This window comes from Talpa occidentalis, unplaced genomic scaffold, assembly GCF_014898055.3.
Source record: "Talpa occidentalis isolate TD23 unplaced genomic scaffold, MPIMG_talOcc4v2.1 talOcc4.13, whole genome shotgun sequence".
Lineage (NCBI taxonomy): Eukaryota > Metazoa > Chordata > Mammalia > Eulipotyphla > Talpidae > Talpa > Talpa occidentalis.
In genome coordinates, this window is record NW_023601322.1 from 88,335,481 (window position 1) to 88,356,837 (window position 21,357).

A 21,357-nucleotide genomic window follows, 5' to 3' on the forward strand; every position below is an offset into this window, starting at 1 on the left:
TATAATAATTTTTTAAGTAAGTGCATGTCCTCCATAGATTAAAGATTTTATTTAAAGCACACACGAGCACGCGCACACACACATACACACACACACTTTCCATGTTGTATTAAGAAACTACTGAACACTGTTTCTGTTCTCTCTCTCTTAAGTCTTACAAGAAAAGGAAAAAAACCTCACTGCTTCCCAAAGCCCAGAAGGCTGGGCTCCAATTTCTCCCCTTCCACCCCAACAAACCCCAAAATAGCTAACAATAACCAGCAGCTGACACCTAAATAGCCCTCACTGCATGCCAGGCAGCGTTCTGCCTGCTCCATCTACATGCACTCCCATAGCCCTCATCACAAACCACCGAGAAAGGCACTCTCCAGTCCCCACAGCACAGACAAGGAAACCAAAGTACAGAGAGATGAAGGAACTTGTCCAAGGTCGCACAGCTAATTAGTGGCAGAGCTGGGCAGCAGCCCAGACAGGCTGGCTCCAGAGGCAGAGCAAGAAACCGCAGGGCGATGCTGTGCAGAGCAGCAAACAGGCCCAAGGCGAGTCTCATGGTTCTGCTCAGCAGGAAAGTTTGTAGAGAAAAATTTCAGAGATAATGTTTTTTACAGCTTCCCATAGTCCAAAAAAAAAAAAAAAAAAAAAAGATTGGGAACATTGGAGGACAAAGTTATCTTCCAACCCTGCTTCCACAGTGTTTTAATTTAAGGTTAAATTATTAAACAGGGATGCCTTTGTATAAATCTGGTTTGCCAATTTTTAGAAAGCAAAACCACAGAGAAAGAAGGAAGCACAGGAGGATACACAGAGGCAAATCCCCAGATTTGCCAAGGAGTTCAATACTCACACCACTAGGCAGGAAGTGGGAGCAAGACACGCCAGAAAAGAACCTTCTCACTTTTAATGCAAAGATTTGTAAACATTTGAAAAAACGGAAGGACTGATAGAGACTTTGGGAGAACAATTCAGCAAACTATCAATTGACTTAAATGCTATCCTTTAATCCACACTAATCTCTTGCTTGGCATTTTATCCTTAGGATAAAGGATAAATTTCCATATGCTAAGGAAAGTTCATTTGCAAGAGTAGTCATTGTAAAATTGATTTAAAATAGGTTCTTTGAATTTTCTTAAGCATCTAAAAATAAGGGAAAGGATTCATGCTTGATTATATCTACATGATGGACAAAAAACTGGAGCTAGTAACAATGGTTAATGGCCTGGGGAAATAAATACAGAGTTACAGATAAAATACCAAATTTCTCGGCCTCCCTGGTGGTGCAAGGGATTAAGACACAACCTCTGATGCAATCCGCAGCCTCTGCAGCACAAGTTGGATCCCCAGCCATCCAGGGAGCTACCCACATGGCGCAGCAGACCTCTCCTGCCTTGCCTGCTGCTTCCCTCAGCAGTGTATTTCAGTCAGTCTGCCTGTTCCGTTCCCCAATCTGTCTCTGGTGAATCCTCTCACCCCCCCCTCCACACACACACCTCTGGCCTGTACCCCAGCTCTTGTGTGCATAAATAAATAAATCTTTAAAAAAGAAAGAATACCAAATTTCTGCACAGAGAGAGATAGCTAATAGCAAGACCACCAACTCACAATGAATATATTCTAACATAAAGAGTGATTTTCCCTGGGGAGTAAGATTAAACAAACATATTCTTCACATTTTTCCAATCTGCTAATTGAATAATAGTTACTCACTGTACTCTGGAAAGAAAAATTTTTAAGAGGAAAGGTCTTTGGTTATGCAACATGCATCATAATGCTTAAAATCTTAAGCCCATCATTTCTGTTTCCTTCTCGGGTATCAGGAGTGGCGTGGGAGATCAGGAGATGGCAATCGCCCAGAATCAGGGGACTTCAGCAGGGGCTGCGAGGCCTCGTGACATTCTTGAACATGGACTGCTTGACTGTCAGGGTTGTCGGGGTTGCTGGACAAACATCATGGCTGTGCTGACGGCTCTCCACAAGAAGGTCCTGCCTCTGAGCTTGGGATGGGGTTCACTCAAGCTTGGAACAGGGGTGCCCAAAGTACCTTCTCCAGGAGACAGCTGGCACAGAGCTTGGTGGAAGAAGCCATGGTGTCAAAGGCAGGCGGGTAAACTGGAGAAGGGCCCCAAATATGGACCAAGTGTCGCCAAAAGAATTGGGCACTGATTTGAGAGCTGGGCGCTTACCAGTGCTCTGGTCAGCCAGTCCGTACACTGCAGTATCCAGACCAGTGTCTGTCAAGCAAACCTCAAAGTTACAGATCGAAGCATCCAGACAGGCTCAAACACTGGTCGGAAACCAAGATGTTGTTTGTCAGAGTTAGTACGTGTAAAGTCTTATATTCAGCTCAGGCATGAGCTTACAAGTGTTTCTTGACAATGGCCATTTCACACAAGTAACAGTTTAATGTAGCCTATTCGATGAAGGGTGGCAATGACCCCACCAGCAGATTCTAACTCACCTTATTTCAAGAAGGAATTAAAAAAAAACGGAGCAAGGGGCCTCCCTGGTGGCACAAGGAGTTAAGATGCAACCTGTGAAGCTTTCCACAGCCTCTGCAGCATGAGTTCGATCCCCCGGCCGGCCAGGAAGCTCCCACATGGCACCGCAGACCTCTCCTGACTCGCCCGCTGCTCCCCTCAGCAGTGTATTTCAGTCAGTCTGCCTGTTCTGGTTCCCGCTCCGTCTCTGGTGAATCCTCTCATACCCCCCCACCTCTGGCCTGTACCCCAGCTCTTGTATGCATAAATAAATAAATCTTTAAAAAAATGGAGCAAGACCAGAAGTATGTGACAAGGGACTTTCTAAGATGACTGGGCTATTCAGAGTCGGGGAGCATCATTAGGAGAGCATTTCAAGGGACCTAGCACATGCTGCAATGTTTGTGTGGTGATCCTGAGAAAGGGCGAATGGATGTATTCTGTTCCACCAGAGACTGAAGTCTGTCTTCTGACTCTACCACTACATTGAAATGGCTCCTGAGGGCCAGCCAGGGCCTTCATCCAGACGAATCCTAAAGGCAAACGTCCTCCTCATAGTCAAGGCGTCACAGCATTCAACATAAGAGCCCTGGCCTTCCTCACCACACTCGCTGTCAGCTCAGGGACAATTCTGCCCTGGCTTTCTCTAGTTCCTCCTTTATTCAAGGTCAGAGGTTGATTGTTGAGGGTCTTCTCATCTGCCCATATTGTCTCTGGGTGGTTTAAACAGTCTCTATGCAGATTATGCCCAAATTTAAATTTCCTCTAGAGAGCACTCCTGGGAGCTCTGGAAGCATTTCAAAGAAATTACATCAAAAGAAATGTCTGGCTCTACATCCTACCCTTGAATCCTGCCCTCAGCACTATACACTCAGTGGCAGCAGCCAGAACCCTGGGGTCATCTCGTGTCACCACTTGCCCTCACCTGTCAGACCCAGCCACCAGGGAGTACATTCCACCTCCAACACAGGTCTCTCTCCACCACTTCCCCTCCACCACAGTGACCACGGCCACGATGCTGCCATCTGTCCCCAGGACATGGCTTATTGAGGGCGTCCCTATTGTCTCCAGACCAAACCAGTGCCTTTTCTCCTGCTCAGCACACTCTGCTTTGCAGCAAACTCCTGTAGATCATGAGGTATTTATACAGCTTTTACCACAGATTTTGCCAAAAGCTGGCTACCTCTTTATCCTTTTTTTTTTTTTAAATGAACTTTTTTTAAAAGATTAATTTATTTATTTATACAAGCACTGGGTACAGTCAGAAGTGCAGGAGGGTGAGAGAATTCACCAGAGCCAGAGTGGGGAACAGAACAGGCAGACTGACGAAATACACTGCTGAGGGGAGGGAGCAACGGGTGGCAGGAGAGGTCTGCGCGCCATGTGGGACCCTCGCTGGTGGCTGGGGATCGAACCGGTGCTGCAGAGGCTGTGGGCAGCCTCGCAGCCCAGCGCTCAACCACTGCTTCACCTTTTCTTTTATGTCTCAATTTAAAAGTCATACCTGGTCTGATAGTTATGTCCTCTCAGCCCCCAATTATTTGCCACCTCAGCACTTTATATTTCCTTCATGGCACTTAACACACTTTGTGTCTCTCCTGAAGCCAACGTGCTCGGGATATCAATTCCAAGCGGGGTGTGACCTCACCGTCGTACTTCCTATTGCATTTGCTAAGATCAGAAACTTCTAAAAAGTTGACTATGGAAGAGAGGATTCACCAGAGAGAGTGGGGAGCAGAACAGGCGGATATACTGAAATACACTGGTGAGGGGAGCAGCAGGCGAGACAGGAGAGGTCTGCTGTGCCATGTGGGTAGTTCCCTGGCTGGCTGGGGATTAAAATTGTGCTGCAGAGGCTGGCAATAGCTTGATAGCACTGTCTTTAACCCCAGCGCCACCAGGGAGGCCCAGGACAGAACTTTTGAATGGAGTCTTAAAAAGGGACAATGTTAAAGTGATTACATGGATTACATCTTCTGTATATGGGGTGCCAGCGTGCACCCCATATACAGTAAATCTTGCTAAAAAAAAAAAAAGCCATCTGACGATGAACTTACACAGGCTAGGCAGGTCAACAAGCAATCTCGGGGAGAGGGTTCAAGCAGGAGGTGGGGGGCTTCTTTTATCACTGATGACACAGAGGTACTTGAGCTGGGTGCAAGACTGGGCCAAGAGCACTTCAGGTCTCCTCCACACAGGTTCAAGAATTCTTAAGGAGTTTCGGGTTAAAAGTGCACTCCCAAAGCAGCAAACATCATATTGTATTTCCTAAGGGGCAGAAATTCTCTCTAAGAGGTGCCACAAAATGGCGTTAAGCCCTGGTGAACAGCAACTTCCCTGGAGCTGAATCAGTGCAAGCTCCCTCTGCGTGCCCAGCCAGATGTGGTTTGGGACGCTGACAGCCCGCGGGACCTTTCTTTCTGAATTGTACCAAACGTGGCCCAGAAACAAGCTGGCTGAGGAAGCAGACCCACTTGAGGGAAACCCAAAGTTCCACTCTTCATTTGCGATGCTGCTCTGTAAACACACCAGGAGGGCTTTATTTAGCGACACAGCCATTAATAATGCAGAGATCTTTACACAGGCAAGCGGAGAAAATTAGTCCTGAGTGATTTCGTTACTACAGTGTATACACGAAGTCAAAGGCACTGAGAGTCTCATTACAACAGCTGTAGAAGTTGGTGGCAATGCAGATATCAGGCAGGGAGCTTGCAGGCCATACAACCAATGATGCAATTCAGGCAAACTTTCTACCTCACACTCTTAGGGGATCTTACACTTGACCATTAATTATCACTTCGAACACCACAGAGACCACAAAACCACTCCAGAAGCATCTCTTGTACTTTGTAGTTTTCCTCATCTTCACCAACCACCTCCCAGTTTTGTTTGCTTCATTTTTAAAAGGTAAATACTGGCTTTTGATGGCATCATTACAGTATTTATTGAATTTGTCGGCAGATTAGATAATGTATCACTAGGTATTTCAATACATTGCAGATGAGTGTATGAGGTCATAAATTATGCCCTTAAATATTTTTTCTCCAAAAAAAATCAGAAAGATAGAAACTTTTTAGACTATAAAAAGTCAAAGATATTTAAAATTTACTTCTCTAGTGTCCCGTGTTGACAAGGCTGTGGAGGAATAATGTGAGGGGAAGCAGGGAATGTAAACTCTGAAGATGTTTGTGTAGGGTTGTGGGTCATATCTTCCCATTCTAAATGCAAATTCCCTTTGATTCAGCAATCGGACTATTGAATATTCACCATATGTCTGTATTTCAGTGAAATTAAGTGCAGAACAATACTCATTCTATCATCACTGAAAATTGCAAAAAGCTAGAAAACTCAAATTGCCTATCCAGTAAATCACAAAGCAACCATAAAATGGGGTAAGATGATAAAAATAATGAGGTCTCTTTGTGCAAATGAGGCAAGATATAGTAAAGATATATTAAAGCTCCAAGTTATATTAAAGAATAAAAGCACGGCATATGTTCCTAAATATATTGAAATAGTATCTTCTGGAAATTCTCAAAGAATAATTGAGAAACTTAGCAGTGGTTTCTCTGAGAAACAGGAGTAACAGTATATAGAAAGTGACTATTATATTTGCTTTAACTTCTGCACTGCTTGAACTAGCTTTACTATGCGTAGTTATAACTTAATTAACAAGAACACTAACTGTACGCAGTATTTTCTACACATTCTGGATGCATCCTCTTGCTCTCTGCAGAGGTGGGTAAGTGAGCATGCTTTCTCAGTCTCCACAAAACGAGATGCAGAGCCCAGAGAGGGGAGACCTAACCCTACTTCCCGACCTGTCCAGGAGCCTTCCCAGCTTGATAAGGTCCCTATCTATTCTCAATCATTCTTTCCTCCTTTGTGTGACCCAGATGTGCAAGTAAAGAGAAACTGTCCTTTCTGTTCTGCTAATTTTATTTTTTATTTTTTAAGGTTTATTTATGCATAGAAGAACTGGGGTACAAGCCAGAGGTGTGGGGGAGGGTGAGAGGATTCACCAGAGACAGAGTGGGGAGCAGAACAGGCAGATCTACTGAAATACACTGTGGAAGGGAGCAGCGGGCGAGACAGGAGAGGTCTGCTGTGCCATGTGGGTTGGCTCCCTAGCCCTGCATTATACTTATGTTGCAGTGGCTGGCAAGAGCTTGACAGCACTGTGTCTTTAACCCCTGCACCACCAGGGAGTCCCTCTGCTAATTTTAGATTTACATCATCCCTCTTCAAAAGGTTGAGTTGGAAGACAAGTACAGTTATCCCACTGAAAAGATATCAAAGAAAAATCTGAGTGTTTCCTCTCTAGTGTTCTTTCTAACAATATTATCACCAAGACAAAATGAAACAAAAATGCTTTTGATCTCAAAATACAATATCTGCCATGCTAACGAATCCCATGAGAATTGGAAAGACCAGCAAACAGCCCAAGGGACTTCATTTTCCAATTTAGAATCTCGAATCTGCCTATCTCAAAATCCTAAACAACTCTTTCGACCAAAAATGACTTCCTCAAGAGAAAGCACAGTACACTGAAGAGAAAAGATGAAGTGAAATCTACACTCAAAAGCTTTTGATACCGAAGAGACTGAAGACCAAAAGAGATTTGAACTATGTTTCTGTCCTTAGCCCATGAAAGAGATACTTCCTATGCCCCAGAGGAGGGGGGTGGGGGAGCTAATAAAGTCTACTTGACAAAGTCTAATATCTCCAAAGCTGAAAAGGTGCTCCTACTACATCTGATTTTTATACAAGCATTTGATTCCCAAGAAGTGATTTATGTTTAGGGTGGAAGGATATAAGAGTCATTAATGAAATGAACAAAGCATAGCCTAGTGCTTTGAGCTGTCTGTGGTCCTGAAAAATGTGACCAACGCTTCAAAGTAGGAGTTGTGCTCTAACAGAGGCTCCCCACCACACTATTTTAACTTGAGCACTTTAGTCCATGACTCACCTGAGCCATCTCATTTTGTCAGAGTGTGTATAAACACTTTAGGGAAGGTCACACTGACTTGCTTTCCAAGGTCCTCCATGAAAATGTCAGGGCCTCCCTAAACTTGGTTAAGCGATTCCGGAGGATGGAGAGCCAGGGTGTGGGGTACTGCACTTACTTTTCTAGAATACAGTAAGAAATTGTACCTGGTAACAGAGAGCCCTGCTTGCAAACTCTCACTGTGCATTCATCATACTAACATGCTGGAAAGAAAAAGAAATCTGCCATACACAGTCGCATATGCCGGCTACCTATTTTCATTGAGCATCAGAGTGAAGTGTTTTTCCAGAGATACTGATTGCTGTCTGAGTAAATTAGAACAGTCCTACTCTCCCCCTGGATCCTGACAGCTAGCTCAGGGTCTCCACATTGCTTTGATCCTCTTCCATTTTATGTTTTTCAAACAGAAACTCCAGTAAGAATGCACAACTTGAGTTTGAGGAAGAAATCCCTCTAGATTAAACACTGCGTGCAAAAATAATATCTAAAACAACTAAATACCTGAAGTGTGACTGACTTGATAGAAACCCTATAGAAAATCAACCTGACTTACAGTAACATGTAAAACAACTAAATATTATTCAAGTCTCTATTTTGAAATTATCTTGAGCGTGGCTGACTTCACAGAAACCATATAGAAAAATCAACCTGACTTACAGTTAACATTCTGTGATTCTTATATTGCCCCTACCGGGCAGAAGCTTCCGGTGCTTACTTGCCTTGTAGCAATATTCTCATCAATGTGTCCATGCATCTGTGTAACAGAAACAGTCCTCACAATTTGCGAGTGCATGGAATTTTTTTCATATAAACCTCATTTTCTGTAGTTTATATACATTTTAAGAGTTCTAATGTGGTATCAAATTTTTTTACAGCATGGAATTAACAGACATCCATAAGGTATTTAAAACAATCCCCCAATAATCCTCAAAAAGTCAGTGTTTTCAGAAACACACTTTGTTCTTGGTGTTAATATCATGAAGTGTCCTCCATGAACTCTGGTTAACTGTGTTGTGTGCTTTTTCAGAGGGAACAGGCAATTACATGAAAGCTGACATTTAATTAAAACAAACAAATCCAGCAGGCTCCCTTTCCAGGGTGGACCATGTGAAATCACTCTGGTCAATAAGCCAAGAAAAAAAAAAAAGAAAAAGAAAAATTAAGCTACTTTCTTTTTTAAAAAATATAGCTTTAAAGGCATCTTTTACACTAACTGTGAGTGCACTGGGAAGCATTGTGGCCTGGAAGCTGACAGCCTGGTCATGCTCTGAGGGTCCAGCTGTGAAGTTGTGAAGTCTGGCAAGCTACTCCTGACTGTAGATTCTACTGACTCTGTAAACCGAGGCAAAGGACCATACCTATTTTGTTCTTTGCAACTCTACATGTCTACTCTCCAAGCCAAAATGAGCAGGCACCCTTGTAACACTTAAGTTTCATTTAGTATCACTTTAAAATGCTTGAAAGTATTGCCACAGCCCACCATTAGTAGCATTGTGAAGACAGACCTACATAAATTATTAAAATTTCAGAGTTGAAATGTGTGCTGGCTTTCTTTTGCCAGCACAGCTAGACTACTTACCTGTAAATACGCTCACTCAGTCTAAATCTCACTCTCTAATGTCACTGCCTTTCAGTTTTTGCAAATTCGAAAGCAAGATGAAGTGATTCCTTCCTCATCTGGGGTCACCTGTATCTTTATTATGTTTGGGCAATTGTTAAAATCGGTTTCTTCCACATTTTGCTTGTGTTTGTTAGTTACTAACTTAAAATCTAGTAATTAATGCTCAAGACTAAAATGTTTAAGTACCAAGTTCTTTAGAATGTTTTAAATTCAGTGGCAACGAACTCCTGAAAGAAAGCAACCTGAATTTGAGGGTTTCCTAGATCCACTCAATCTCTAACAACGGCTCCCGACAAATCAGAAAATACTTATAAACATAAGCTCCAAAGTGGTAAGTCCCAATCTTTCTCAATTTTGAAAACACCTGTTATTTTAACCTTCCTTTCATTATAGGTCGCAGCAAAGTGAACAACTCAGAAGGTGACCGATGAATTTTATACAGAGACAACTCTGAAACTGCCAGTAACAGCACAATAGAACTACAGCCCTCCTGGCTACACTTAACCAAACAAATATTTTTCTGGCAAGATGGCTCACAAGGGCAGTGGCCTCTACTCTTACATGACATTTATAAAAAATGTGATGATTGCAGCTAAGAAGCTATCAAACTACCAGGCAGGCCACCTTTATATTGCCTAAATCTAAACTTAGAGCAGATTTTTTTTTTTTTCTGTAATGTTGGGGCACATGGAATGGGTTAGCGCTTTCAAGCCTGAGTATTGTTTTACTAGGAAATATTAGCTAGGAATATCATAAGCCCACATCTCCCAGCTACACTGTAGAAGATGTTACAGCTGGACAGTATCTTCCATCATGACCTGTGCGACACCCACTAGGAAGAGGTGAATCAAACAAAAACACACATTACTCCACAGATGAAGACTATTGCTTCCCGAGCCTGCAGGGAAATAAAGGAAGTGCCTGATAGGGAGAATTGGCTCTACCTAAAGAAGCAGGGGGAAATCGTCAGGGCTGACAAATACCGCCTGCAATGTGTGTGATAAGCACCTTTACATGCTGCCCTGTTTTTGTTTGAACTTCTTGCCGGAACAGGTCAGGAGCTAGCAACAGAACACAGCTTATGTCTTCTGTAACCTCAGCAAGGACACGAGGACTTGGAAAAAAAGCATTTGCTGCCTTGCGTGTCTCCAGGCTGCCGGAAGGCAGGCTTTGGGTCATTCATAAACATCGGCATCTAAGTTACCTGTATTTCCCTGGCGTGGTACACGATGATCAGACCGAGCAGGATGATCGTGGAGAGACTGATAAGGCATTTCAGAGCTAAGGAGTACAGCGACGCCTGCAACACAGTCAGAACAGAAGCACTTTTAAGAAAAAAGCACTTTTATCCACCTCCCAGGACCCGGTGGTCAGTCAGCTCCCCACACGTGGACCTGAACTTGCGGGGAGGGGTGGGTAGTGCTGTCTCAGCTATGCTTTCTGCCCGATCCCTTGGCCTGAACAGGCAGTCAGAGGGGAGCGCCAGGAAGCGGATGGCCGGCAGCCTCGCCAGCGCCTTGCCTAGGAAGCGCAGCACCTGGCTCCGGAAACCTGATTAAGTTACTCCAGAGTTTAAGTGCCTGGGGCTGAAAGCGGCTTCCTAAATCCCGAGCACCTGCAGAGAGGGTCTGCTGTGCCCCACGCCCCGAACCACTCCTCCTAGGTGCCTCCACGCGCCGGGCACTGACTGCTGCAGAACTTTGGCTGCGCGCGTAAAGGCTTCCTCTCTGGAGTTTCCTTGCAGGCTAAGGGCGCGCGCCCGAGTCGAGCTCCCGATGGCCGCGGGCACCCCCAGCCGTCCGGGGCGGGCTCCGGACTGGCTCGCACGGCCCATCCCGACCACCCCACGCCCGGCCCCGCGGCCCCGGCGGGGTGGGCAGAGATCCGAGGGCGTACCTTGTCGTAGGCGCCCCACGACAGCTCGGTTTCGATGACCATGACCACGATGCCGAACATGCCGAAGATGAGCGCGTAGTCGCTGAGCCGCTTGCGCTTCTCAAACAGGGCGCGCCGGTGGCCCAGCTTGTAGCCGATGTTCTGGTTCTTCTTTTTGCTGGACTTGGTGCCACTGCTGCTGCCGTGCCCGCTGCCGCCGCCCGCCCCGGTGCTCCCGCCGCCGGCGGCTCCGTAGAGCGCCAGGTTGTTGGAGTTGTTGTGCTCCGGCTTGGACACCACGATCTCCGGGGCTGAGGACGACGCGGCGGCCGCGGCTCCAGACGGGGAGCACGCGCCGCCGGCGCCTCCGACCGAAGCGGGGGGCTGCAGGGGCTGCGCCTCGGAGTCCATCTCGTGCAGGTTCCGGCGGGACGAGCTCAAGTTGCTGAGCGGCCGCATGACGCCCCCGTTGTACCTGCAGCTGCTCATGGCTATTTCGGTGAAGGGGTTGCTCTCGCGGCGCGCCTGGGGCTGGTGGTGCTGGTAGTGCGCCGGGTGCGAGTGGTGGTGGTGGTGCGAGAGCGGGGGCCCGGAGCCCAGGCTGCCGAGGCTGCCCGTGGGACTGGCGGCGGGCTGCAGGCTGTGGCACTGGTGGTACTGGGAGGCGGGCGCCGGCTGCTGCGCGTACTGCTGCCGGAGCGCACTGGCATGGCTGGACGGCGTCAGCTCGCTCACATTGAGCTGGCTGCCCCGGCGCGACGAGCAGCAGCAGCAGCACGACGAGGCCGAGAGCGGCGAGGAGGTGCGGGTCCGGAAGGCGCCGCCGGGCGAGGAGGTGCGGAGCAGGAGGGACAGGTTATCCCCCGCCCCCGCCCCCGCCCCCGGGGCCCCGGAGGAGGCGCAGCTGTTGCACCGGAGGCATGGGCTGCTGCCGCCGCTGCCCGGCTGCTGGCTCGCGAGGTGCGGGTGGTGGTGAGGGTGCGGGAGGGACGCGAAGGGCGCGCACGGCTTGTCCTGGCTCTGCTGCTGCTGCTGCTGCTGCTGCTGCTGCTGGCAATGCAGGTGCGAGGCGCGCGGCGGCGGCTGCTCTGAGAAGAATCCGCGCTGGAACTGCAATGGGGTTTCCATGTCAGGGCTGTTAAAGCTGCAGGGAGACCAGGCGGTGGTGCACCCTGCGCAATGCGTTATGGTCGGGAGCGGGGACTCCTGCTGCTGGTTCGAGGAAGGGCCCATGCCGGCTCCGGTAGAATCCAGGCGGCGAGTCCCATTGGTCGGGCGCACCAAAACAATGGGCATGACATCACCTGCGGGGATCGAGACCGAGTTTGCGGGCGCGCACGGCTGAGGGGAGCGAATGTGTGAGTGGGGTGCAGAGGGGGGCGGGATCTGCAGGATGCAACCCTAGGGTGCGAAGGCCAGGACGGAGGGAGCGCGGGGGTTCCACCTGCTGATCCGGAGCTTCCAGGAGCACCCCTCGGGATGGGGAGCCGCGGGGCGGTGCGCCCGGGCTGCCTCGGGTGCAGAAAAGGGCATCCCTCCCTCCCTCCTGCGCCGCCGCCTCCCTAACAAGCGCGGGACGCGCAGCCCGGATCCCCTGCACCGGGCACTGCAGCACCCTGGGCCGCCCGAGCTCTGTGTGGGCCGGTGCGCAAACGCGGCCGCCGCTCCGCCTGCACGCGAGCCGGCCAGGGCTGCCCACAGCTCCCTCGCCCCACGCCCACCTCTCCTGCAGTCCCGCAGGGTGGCCTGCCCGCCGTGCTCCGAGTCACTGCGGGCGCACCGCTTTGGGGTCACAAAGTTTGGCCACTGGCTCCGCCAGGGCACCAGGGCCGAGAGCGAAGTCGGGGCCTGAGCCCCAGTTTGCGCGCTGCTAGAGCCGAGCGGGCCCCGTGCGCCCCGCGCGCCCCGATCTTGCGCCTGGGACTCGGGGTTGGCTGCGCCGCGCGCGCGCCTCAGTGCGCCACGGCGCGCGCAGGGTTAACCGCTCCCGCAGCCCGGCCGGGGAGGGTGGGGGCGGGGCCGGAGGAGGGGATCCCCGCCGTCCGCGGGAGGAGCCCGCTCGGGCTTCCCGGGTCCCCCTGGCGGGGGCGGAGGGCTTTCCCGGCTACCGCCTGCTCACATTTGAGCCTCCCGCGGAACATCGGGGGCTGGCGCCCCCAGCCGTCGGGTCCCTGGCTCCGGCGCCCGGGCCCGCGGGCCGCCCGGGTGGGTAGGTCCGAGGGAGTCTCCGGCGCCGGTGAGGCGGCTCGCTCCGAGGGCCTGGGGGCTGCTCAGCCACCGCCCGCCGCCAGCTCCTCTTCTGCTCCTCTGCCTCCTCCCCACCTGCAGCACAGACACAAAGCAAAGGCGGGTCACGGATGCAAACGCACCCCGCGTCTCGGCAAACCCCACTGCAGCGGCGCTGGGCGAGGACCTGGCGCGGGCTGATGCCCAGGCCCGGCACAGCCTGCTGGAAAATCATTCATCGTGATACCCGAGGCTGAGTGATCGCTGCCCGGGGACAGTGCTGGCCTTTGGGTAGCGCTGGTTAAAGCAGTTCTTTATTTGCTCTCTGATGAGTGGTAGGAACTGCATTTTGCATCCCTGCATTTGCTGGGATCTGCCCTATACCAGCACAGAGCTCTAGGGGACCCTTTCGAGGCTTCTTTGTTGCTGCTGCATCTTAAGTCTCCATCCTTTGTATTTCTTTGTGCATTGAAATTCCTGTCTCCCCGGGAAGAACTTGCTCAGTAAAATACTGGTTTCCATTTTAAAGCATACTTTTTTTAAATGTTAGAGATTATTCTAATGAATAAAGTAGATGGAGAAATTACAGTGAAAGAAGGTAGCCTCATTAGATAATTGGAATTCTCAGCTGGATCCAATTTCTTGATATTCTACTCGGCAGCTGCCCTGAAGTTGCTTACCAGGTACCTGCTCTTTCGAGTGTGAGTGTGTTTTCCATGCCCTCGAGTGAATAATTCATTTTGGGATATTCTTTGGACATGGGTTAGCCAGTTTTAATGTTCTGTACGTGCAAGTAAGTAAGCAGATACCGAAAGAAAAAAAAAAAAAAAAGAGAGAAGGCTGTTCTGCCTGAGACCATGAAAGAGAAATGGAGATTTGGCCTCTAGCACAAGGATTGGTCAGAATATCAAAACGGATTTCAGGTGCTTCTGCCTAGCCAGTGTTTTCAAAAAGCTCGTGAACTGCAATGTGAACGTGCTGGGTGACCCTGGCCCAGAAGTCATCTTGTTAAGAGTGTCTGTATGTGCAGAGGAGCTGAGCCCTTATTAGTGTGATAATGGGAAATGCCAGGAGGATGCAACAGCTGTGTTTTGTGTTTGCTCTCTCGCTCCTCAGAACTCTGTTGCTTGGGGCAGCTTACACCACAGAGTTAAGGCAGGGGCATATTTAGGAAGTTCCCATTGTCATCATTCCTTTTGTCCTTAGAGAATTAGCGAAGGAAGTTTTAAACTTATATGCAGACCTTTAAAATGTGGGGATTAATTGTGCTTTTTTCCTGTGTATAGAGCTATAGAGATATAGGTGACATGTAAATTAGGTGATGAGGACAACACAGACAATATCCATCTACGTGGATAGCGCCTTGCACTTAACAGATCCTCATTTATATTTGTGAGAGCAAGGAGGAGAGGCCAGAGGCAAGGAATGAAAGGTTGAAAGCAGCAAAATGGGGTCAGCGACCTCCAAAGAGAAGCTTGTGAAAAATTACATCTGCTTCTCTTTCTCTCATTAAAAGAAGACTAAGGGTGGCTTGGTGAGGGGGTGACGGGGCGTGGCATGGTAACCTACATTTGGAGAAGTGTTTCTATGAATCATGCACAGCGTTGTGTACCAACGTTACCGCCATAGAAGAAGACAATTAAAAAATTAATAAAATAAATGTGCTGGAATTTCTCTAGTTTAACACCAGAGGTCATACTCTTCCACGAAATGCATTTCAAATGTAATCAATTCAATACCTTTATTTCCAGTATCATTTTTCATTTTTTTACTGTAGATCAAAATATGTGCTTTCCCATATTTTCAAAATTTGTTCCCATATCTTTTAGCTTGCAGACATGCACACTTGTACTACATCTCCCCCAACTTTCCTGCTGCCCTCCCAAGCCCTCCCCCACAGCCCCCCACCACCCACACAACCAGACTTCATAATAGTATTAAGGGAATGATATTCCCATAAACATAGGGGCTTAGGGGAAATTTTTGGGTTGTTTTCATCTGATCCCTTATTTTATTCAAACTTATGCCACTGCTAATCATTCCTTTCCATAGCAGTTGTTGGTCTATGCTGCCTCCCTTTGTTATTCGGAAGAAAGCAGTGCTCTCTTGAATTTGGATGTTTCTGATCTATTTCCAGGTCAGCCAGTGCCCTTGTGACAAGACTCCATGACATCTGTTCTCACACTGAGTTTCCTGGGGGAAACTTTGAGCTGGCAAGTCAATGTTCTCCTGAGATGTACTTTTTTTCTTTGCCTGTTTGGTGGTGCCAAGCACAGAGGCTGTGATCAGCCAGCCTATCTGAACATTTCTGCTAACTTTGCTTAGTGTAAATGCAAATTGGGAATCAGGATAATATCAGAATTGTTTTCTTTGTGCAAGAAAATTCCACATTTCTCAAAACAATTAAAAGACCATAAAACAGTTGTAGAGTTATATATTGCCCCACTTAATAAAAACACACCGCATGTGAGAAAACCATTAGACTAATAATTGTGTGCTTTATTCTTCTGTATTATGAATAGGAAATATCAAGACCTGTATGGGCTCATTGATGATAGTCTTGTTAGGTTTTAGCAGTACTGCTATTATTCAGGAACTAATGATGGTGTTGGGGCACAATCATTAACTTCATAAACCTTTTCTAGTCTCAGCTTTATCTCCAGCCATTTCTCAGCTAATTAGCATATCAACAGAAGTCTTTGCAGTGCCAGCAAAAAAAGAAAAGAAAAAAAAAGAACAGTTACTAGTTTTGCTAGTAGAATTTAACAAGTGTCCCTTATTTCAATAGGTAGACATGTTGGAATTATGGACTAAGGTAAATTTTTTTAAAAAATAGTCTGGATTTTATAAACCTATGTCCCTTAAATGCCAGAGACATACACTCAATGCTACAAAGTCATAAAAACACCTTAGTGGACAGTATATTCTAGTTTATAAAGCAGTTTCTCAAGTGTTATTATATTTGCATCTCACTAGAACCCTTATGGATGGTAGTGTTCAGCATCTCCATTTCACAGGTGAGGATCATGCCTCAGGCGTGGTGCCTGCTCACCAGGTCACAGCTACCTAGAGGCGGGGGAAGCTAGACCCGCACGGCAGCCTTGTGAGTCTTTCTGGTGACTCCATTTAACCTTCCTCTACAGTCTTCCAGTGCAGAAGTAAAACCTCTTGATTCTATCAACTCATCCAGACTTGAACTCCATCAGGAGCTGAGAAGTGGACAGGCCAAGCTTATCCTCAGCTACCATCACCTTTCACTGTTTTTGCATGGCCTCATGGCTATTTCCTGACTAGCCTTATTGAGGCTCTGTGACCCCTAACTACTGCTCTCTAGTAGAGTTCCACTCTCTGACAGAGTCATTTAGGAGTATGGCTCTAAAAAAGGTGTGGATGAAATGGCAGTGCTGTACACATGCAGGCCCAAGATGCCTAACTAAATGTTATCTGGAAAAAAAATACAAGTCTTGATTTATCCACACACAGTTTTCTGCCTAGTTAGCTGGCAACCTGGACAGGCCTTCTTTTTTTGGCAATAGCCCTCGGAAAACCTACCAGCCAAGGAAGACTCCTCCTTGGCACTAGCGAAGGGGGTTTTGTCTGTCATGAGATAGAGGAGAACTGTCCTGTGGCTGAGAGGAGCTTGTCTGCACTCTGCAGGGATCCCACCTGGCTCCTGGGGGGTCATGCTCTGACAAAGTTGTCCTCATGGGGCTTCTCCCTTTCTGCCAGTGACTGGTGGGGGGGACCAGAGAAAGGAAGCGAGGATATGCCACAAGGAGAGAGAAACCAGTGTCTCACTCTGGGGGCAAACAGTTAACAAAAGCAGGACTAAAAATATGCAAAACCTCCCCACAATTCTGAGGTCACAGTGCCCACCTAAGGACTTCAAAATTCCTAGAGTTGTCCAGAGTTGCTAACTTCTGATGAGGTAATGGAAGTATACATTCTCCCGAAGACTCATGGTATTTTCTCATTGTTTCTGCTCCTCTTACAGGATGAGGGCTTGTGGTACCCTAGCTCTATGCCTTCCCTGGCCACAAACCTGTTAATCTCATTTCCCTCTGTCACTAACTCTTTCTTCCCACCTTTTGCTAAATAGGCATAGGAAGTATTGCCCTTTATATATATATATATATATATACACACACACAGACACACATATATATAGCCCTTTATATATATATATATATATATATATATATATATATATATATATATCTTTCTGGAACTTTGTATAGTTCTTGTCACCATATAACTGCCTTAGGACAAAGGGATGATGTCCATTCATATAAAGGGAAAGAACCCTGGCTTTCTAAGTTCAATGAAACATTGTAATGTCATGAATTGCGAAGTTCTGTAAAGGCTAATGCCATCTTCTTTAAGGTTTGCATATTCAGCCTCATCAAACCAGGTTTTCCTTGAAAGTTACATTTGTTTAGGGCCTCCCCGGTGGCACAGCGGGTTGAGCGCTGTGCTGTGAAGCTGTCTGCAGCCTCTGCAGCGCCGGTTCCATTCCTGGCCGGCCAAGGAGATTCCTTCATGGTGCGGCAGACCTTTCCTGTCTCGCCTGCTGCTACCCTCAGCAGTGTATTTTGTCATTCTGCCTGTTCTGCTCCCCACTCTTTCTCTGGTGAATCCTCTCACCCTCCCGCACCTCTGGCCTGTTCTCCAGCTCTTATATAAATAAAAAATAAATCTTTAAAAAAAGGAAATTACATTTGTTTAGTGTTGTTGCTGCTTTATTTTATTTTGTGTTTCTTATGGCTGTAAATTCAGTGACACTTTACTGTTTTAATCACCCACATCCAAGCATTGTCCATGTGATCCAAAATGATATACCTCATTCAACAAATCAGGAAAAACCAGAACACCTAGATATGAGACAATTGAAATGGCAGCCTCATGATTTGACAGTGTTTTCTCCCTCACTACTTAGGAGGAGTGCTTCTCAAGAGTATTTTAAATTGATTAAAAGTGTTGGGTACCTTCATTTACAAATCAAGATATTTTAACTAAGGGCATTTCTTTACTCGTATAACGGAAAATATCATAATTAGGGGAGACACTGATGCTACTTAATTAGGAGGGTGAGATAGCATCAGAATTCCAGTTATTTTCCTTATATTTTCTTGTCATGGCGCCTTGTAAACACTTGCTTGATTTGCAGATTAATTTGTGTGAATTATGTGAAGGCAGTAAAAGTAGCTGTGACCAGTCTAGGTTCTGTATGCACACTCACATCACCCAAAGGGAGGCTGAGCACCTTCTGTCCCAAGACTGCAAACAACTGTCTCAACTTATCTATTGAACCAACTTACTTTACATGCCCAGTTCACAGCCACCCCTAAAGACTGACCATCGAGAGGTGTGATGGCTCATCAAACAGAAAATACCGATAGAGACATTATTAGAAAGAATCAAAAGAAATTTTGCAGTTCAAAACTACAATAACTTTGCCTCCCTGGTGGACTAGGGGTTAAGTCTTAGCACTATCACTGCTACAACTGGAGTTCGATCCCCAACCAGGGAGCTACCCACATGGCACAGCAGACCTCTCCTCTCTCGCCCGCTGCTCCCCTTACATAAAAATACAAAAAAAAAAAAAAAAAAAAGAAAGAAAGCTACAATAACCAAAATGAAGCATTCGCTAGATGGGTCCATAGATCTGAACTGACAAGAAAAATCACTGAATTTGGGACATCACAAGAAAATTACTGACATACCATTTATGAATATAGATGTGAAAATCCTCAACAAAATATTGTCTACCTGAATATACCTAAATTATTACATGTTATGACCAAGTGGGGATTATCATAAGAATGTAGGGTTAGTTAAAAATCTCAAAACCCATTAATGTAATTTAACATATCAACAGAACAAAAGACCAAACAAAAATGATTATCTCAACAGTCACAGAAAAAAAAATTTAACAAAATTCAAAACACTTTACGATAAACACAGCCAACAAAGTAAGGATAGGAGTCTACTTTCTCAACCCAGTAAAAGGAGCTATGAAAAATTCACAGTAGTCTTATACTTACTAGTAGAAGACTAAATGCTTCCCTCCCAAAAATATGTGCTGCTTTTGCTTCTATTAAAATTGTACTGGAAGTTCTAGCCAGCATAATTAAGCAAGAAAAAGAAATGAAAGACATCCAGATGGAAAGTGAAACTCTCTCTGCATAACTCCAAAATTTTTTATAGGTGACATGATTTTGTCTGTAAGGAATTCTAAAGGATCCACTACAATATTGTTAAAACAACTAAGTGCAGATTTCTTGATATAAGATTAACCTGAAAAATCAATTGTATTTGTCTACACTGGCAATGAGTAATTTTTGGATTAATTAGAAAATAATTCCATGCATAATACAATCAAAACAATTAGAAACAATGCAACAAAAATGTGAAACATATGCAAACTAGAAAATACTGTTGAATGGAAAATTACCATTAAAAGTCAACCCATATTCATGAATCAGAAGCTTTAATATTGTTATTATAGCAATAATCCCTAAATTGAAACGCAGATTATTTCAAATCCTTATCCAGGTTCCAGATAATCTTTTGGAGAAACTGACGAAGTAATCCTAAAGTTAATAAAGAAATGCAAATAACCCAGAATAGCCAAAGCTATCTTGAAAAAGTAGAATAAAGTTGAAGGACTCATACTTGCTCAGTAAAAAAGTTAGTACAAAGCCAAAGTTAGTAATCAAGACAGTGTGTAATGGACTAAAAATAAACAGCTAGGTCAATGGACCACAGAGTTTAGAAAGAAAGATTTTACAATGTTTATGGTCGATTCATTTTTGACAAGAATGCCAAGGTAATTCAGGAAGATTAGTCTTTTCAATAAATGGTGCAAAGAAAACTGGATCTTGGCAAGTAAAAAACAAACCTCTCCCTTAAGCCAGAAATGAAAATCAACAAAAAATAGACCATTGTCCTAAGACTGTGGTAAGAACTAAAACTACAAAATGCATAAAAGAGAGCATGGGGTGGTTCACTGTGAGCTTGGGTTACATAATAGTTTCTGAGAAGTGATCCTGAAGGTATAAGCTACAAAAGAACAAATAGCTGAATTGGACTTCATCAAAATTTTAAAACATTTGTGCTTCACAGGACACCAACAAGAGAGTGAAAAGATCATCTACAGAGTGGCAGGAAATATCTGCAAATCATTGGTGTGAAAAGGAACTCACATTCAAAATATATAAAGAGCTCTTCCACTCAATAACAAGAAGAATACATAACCCAAAGGCAGAGTCTCTGAACAGACAAGTCTCCAAAGATGTGAAAATGACCAATGAGCACATGGAATCAAATGTCTATCATCTGCATACAATTAGACACACTTCGTCACTATTAGAGTGCTTATAATCATAAAGACAGGTACTATCACAATGGAAAAGGGGAACTTTTTACCCTTAAACGTTACTGATGGGAATGTTAAATGGTTCTGCTGCTTGGGAATAATGCTTGGCAGTGCCACAAAAAAAGGAAATGTGAAGTTTTTGTGCTACCCAGCAATGCTACTCCCAGGAAGCTCTTCAAGAGAAATGAAAATATGTATCTATGCAAAAAATTGCACGTGGGGCCTCCCCTGGTGGTGCAGTGGTTGAGCGCTGGGCTGTGAGGTTGCCCGCATCCTCTGCAGCGCCGGTTCGTTCCCCGGCCACCAGCGAGGGTCCCACAAAAAAAAATTGCACATGAATGGCTACAGTAGCATTATTCAAAAGCGCCCCCAAATTGGTGAGAATGCAAATGTCCACTGACTGATGATTATATAGATAAAATGAGGTCTACTGTTAGAGAAGACTATGATTCATTGGTAAAAAGAATTTAAACACTCATTCACTATGACATGGATGAAGTCTGAAAACAGGTGAAGGAAAGCCACTCACAAAGGACAGGGGGATGACTCCATCTTGAGGAATGTCCAGTAGAGGCAAAGCTGGACATGGTTCTGTGAGCCCCGTGCTGCACTGGGAAGTGGGGGGCAGTAAATGGGAATGGACACAGTGCTGCTTTTTGGGTGATGAAAATATTTCTGCATTAGAATGTAGTGACTGCCAACCAACTGTATGAAATGCAAAAAACTCATTGATTTGTATACTTTTTGAACCAATGGAATGGTGTATGTCAAATCT

At 45.9% G+C, this 21,357-nt stretch overlaps 1 protein-coding gene across 1 annotated transcript in view; it reads right to left on the reverse strand.

Annotated features, from left to right (window-relative positions):
- The window catches only part of KCNN2 (potassium calcium-activated channel subfamily N member 2), a 330,773-nt gene that overhangs the window by 123,173 nt on the left and 186,243 nt on the right, over nucleotides 1–21,357 (reverse strand). Inside the window, exons 3-5 of the mRNA XM_054694516.1 lie at nucleotides 13,098–13,300; nucleotides 11,000–12,282; nucleotides 10,308–10,403 (exon numbers count right to left, since the gene is read on the reverse strand). Coding sequence (XP_054550491.1) covers nucleotides 10,308–10,403; nucleotides 11,000–12,282; nucleotides 13,098–13,119 — 1,401 coding nt within the window. The 5' untranslated portion in view covers nucleotides 13,120–13,300. The remainder of the gene's footprint in view (nucleotides 1–10,307; nucleotides 10,404–10,999; nucleotides 12,283–13,097; nucleotides 13,301–21,357) is intronic.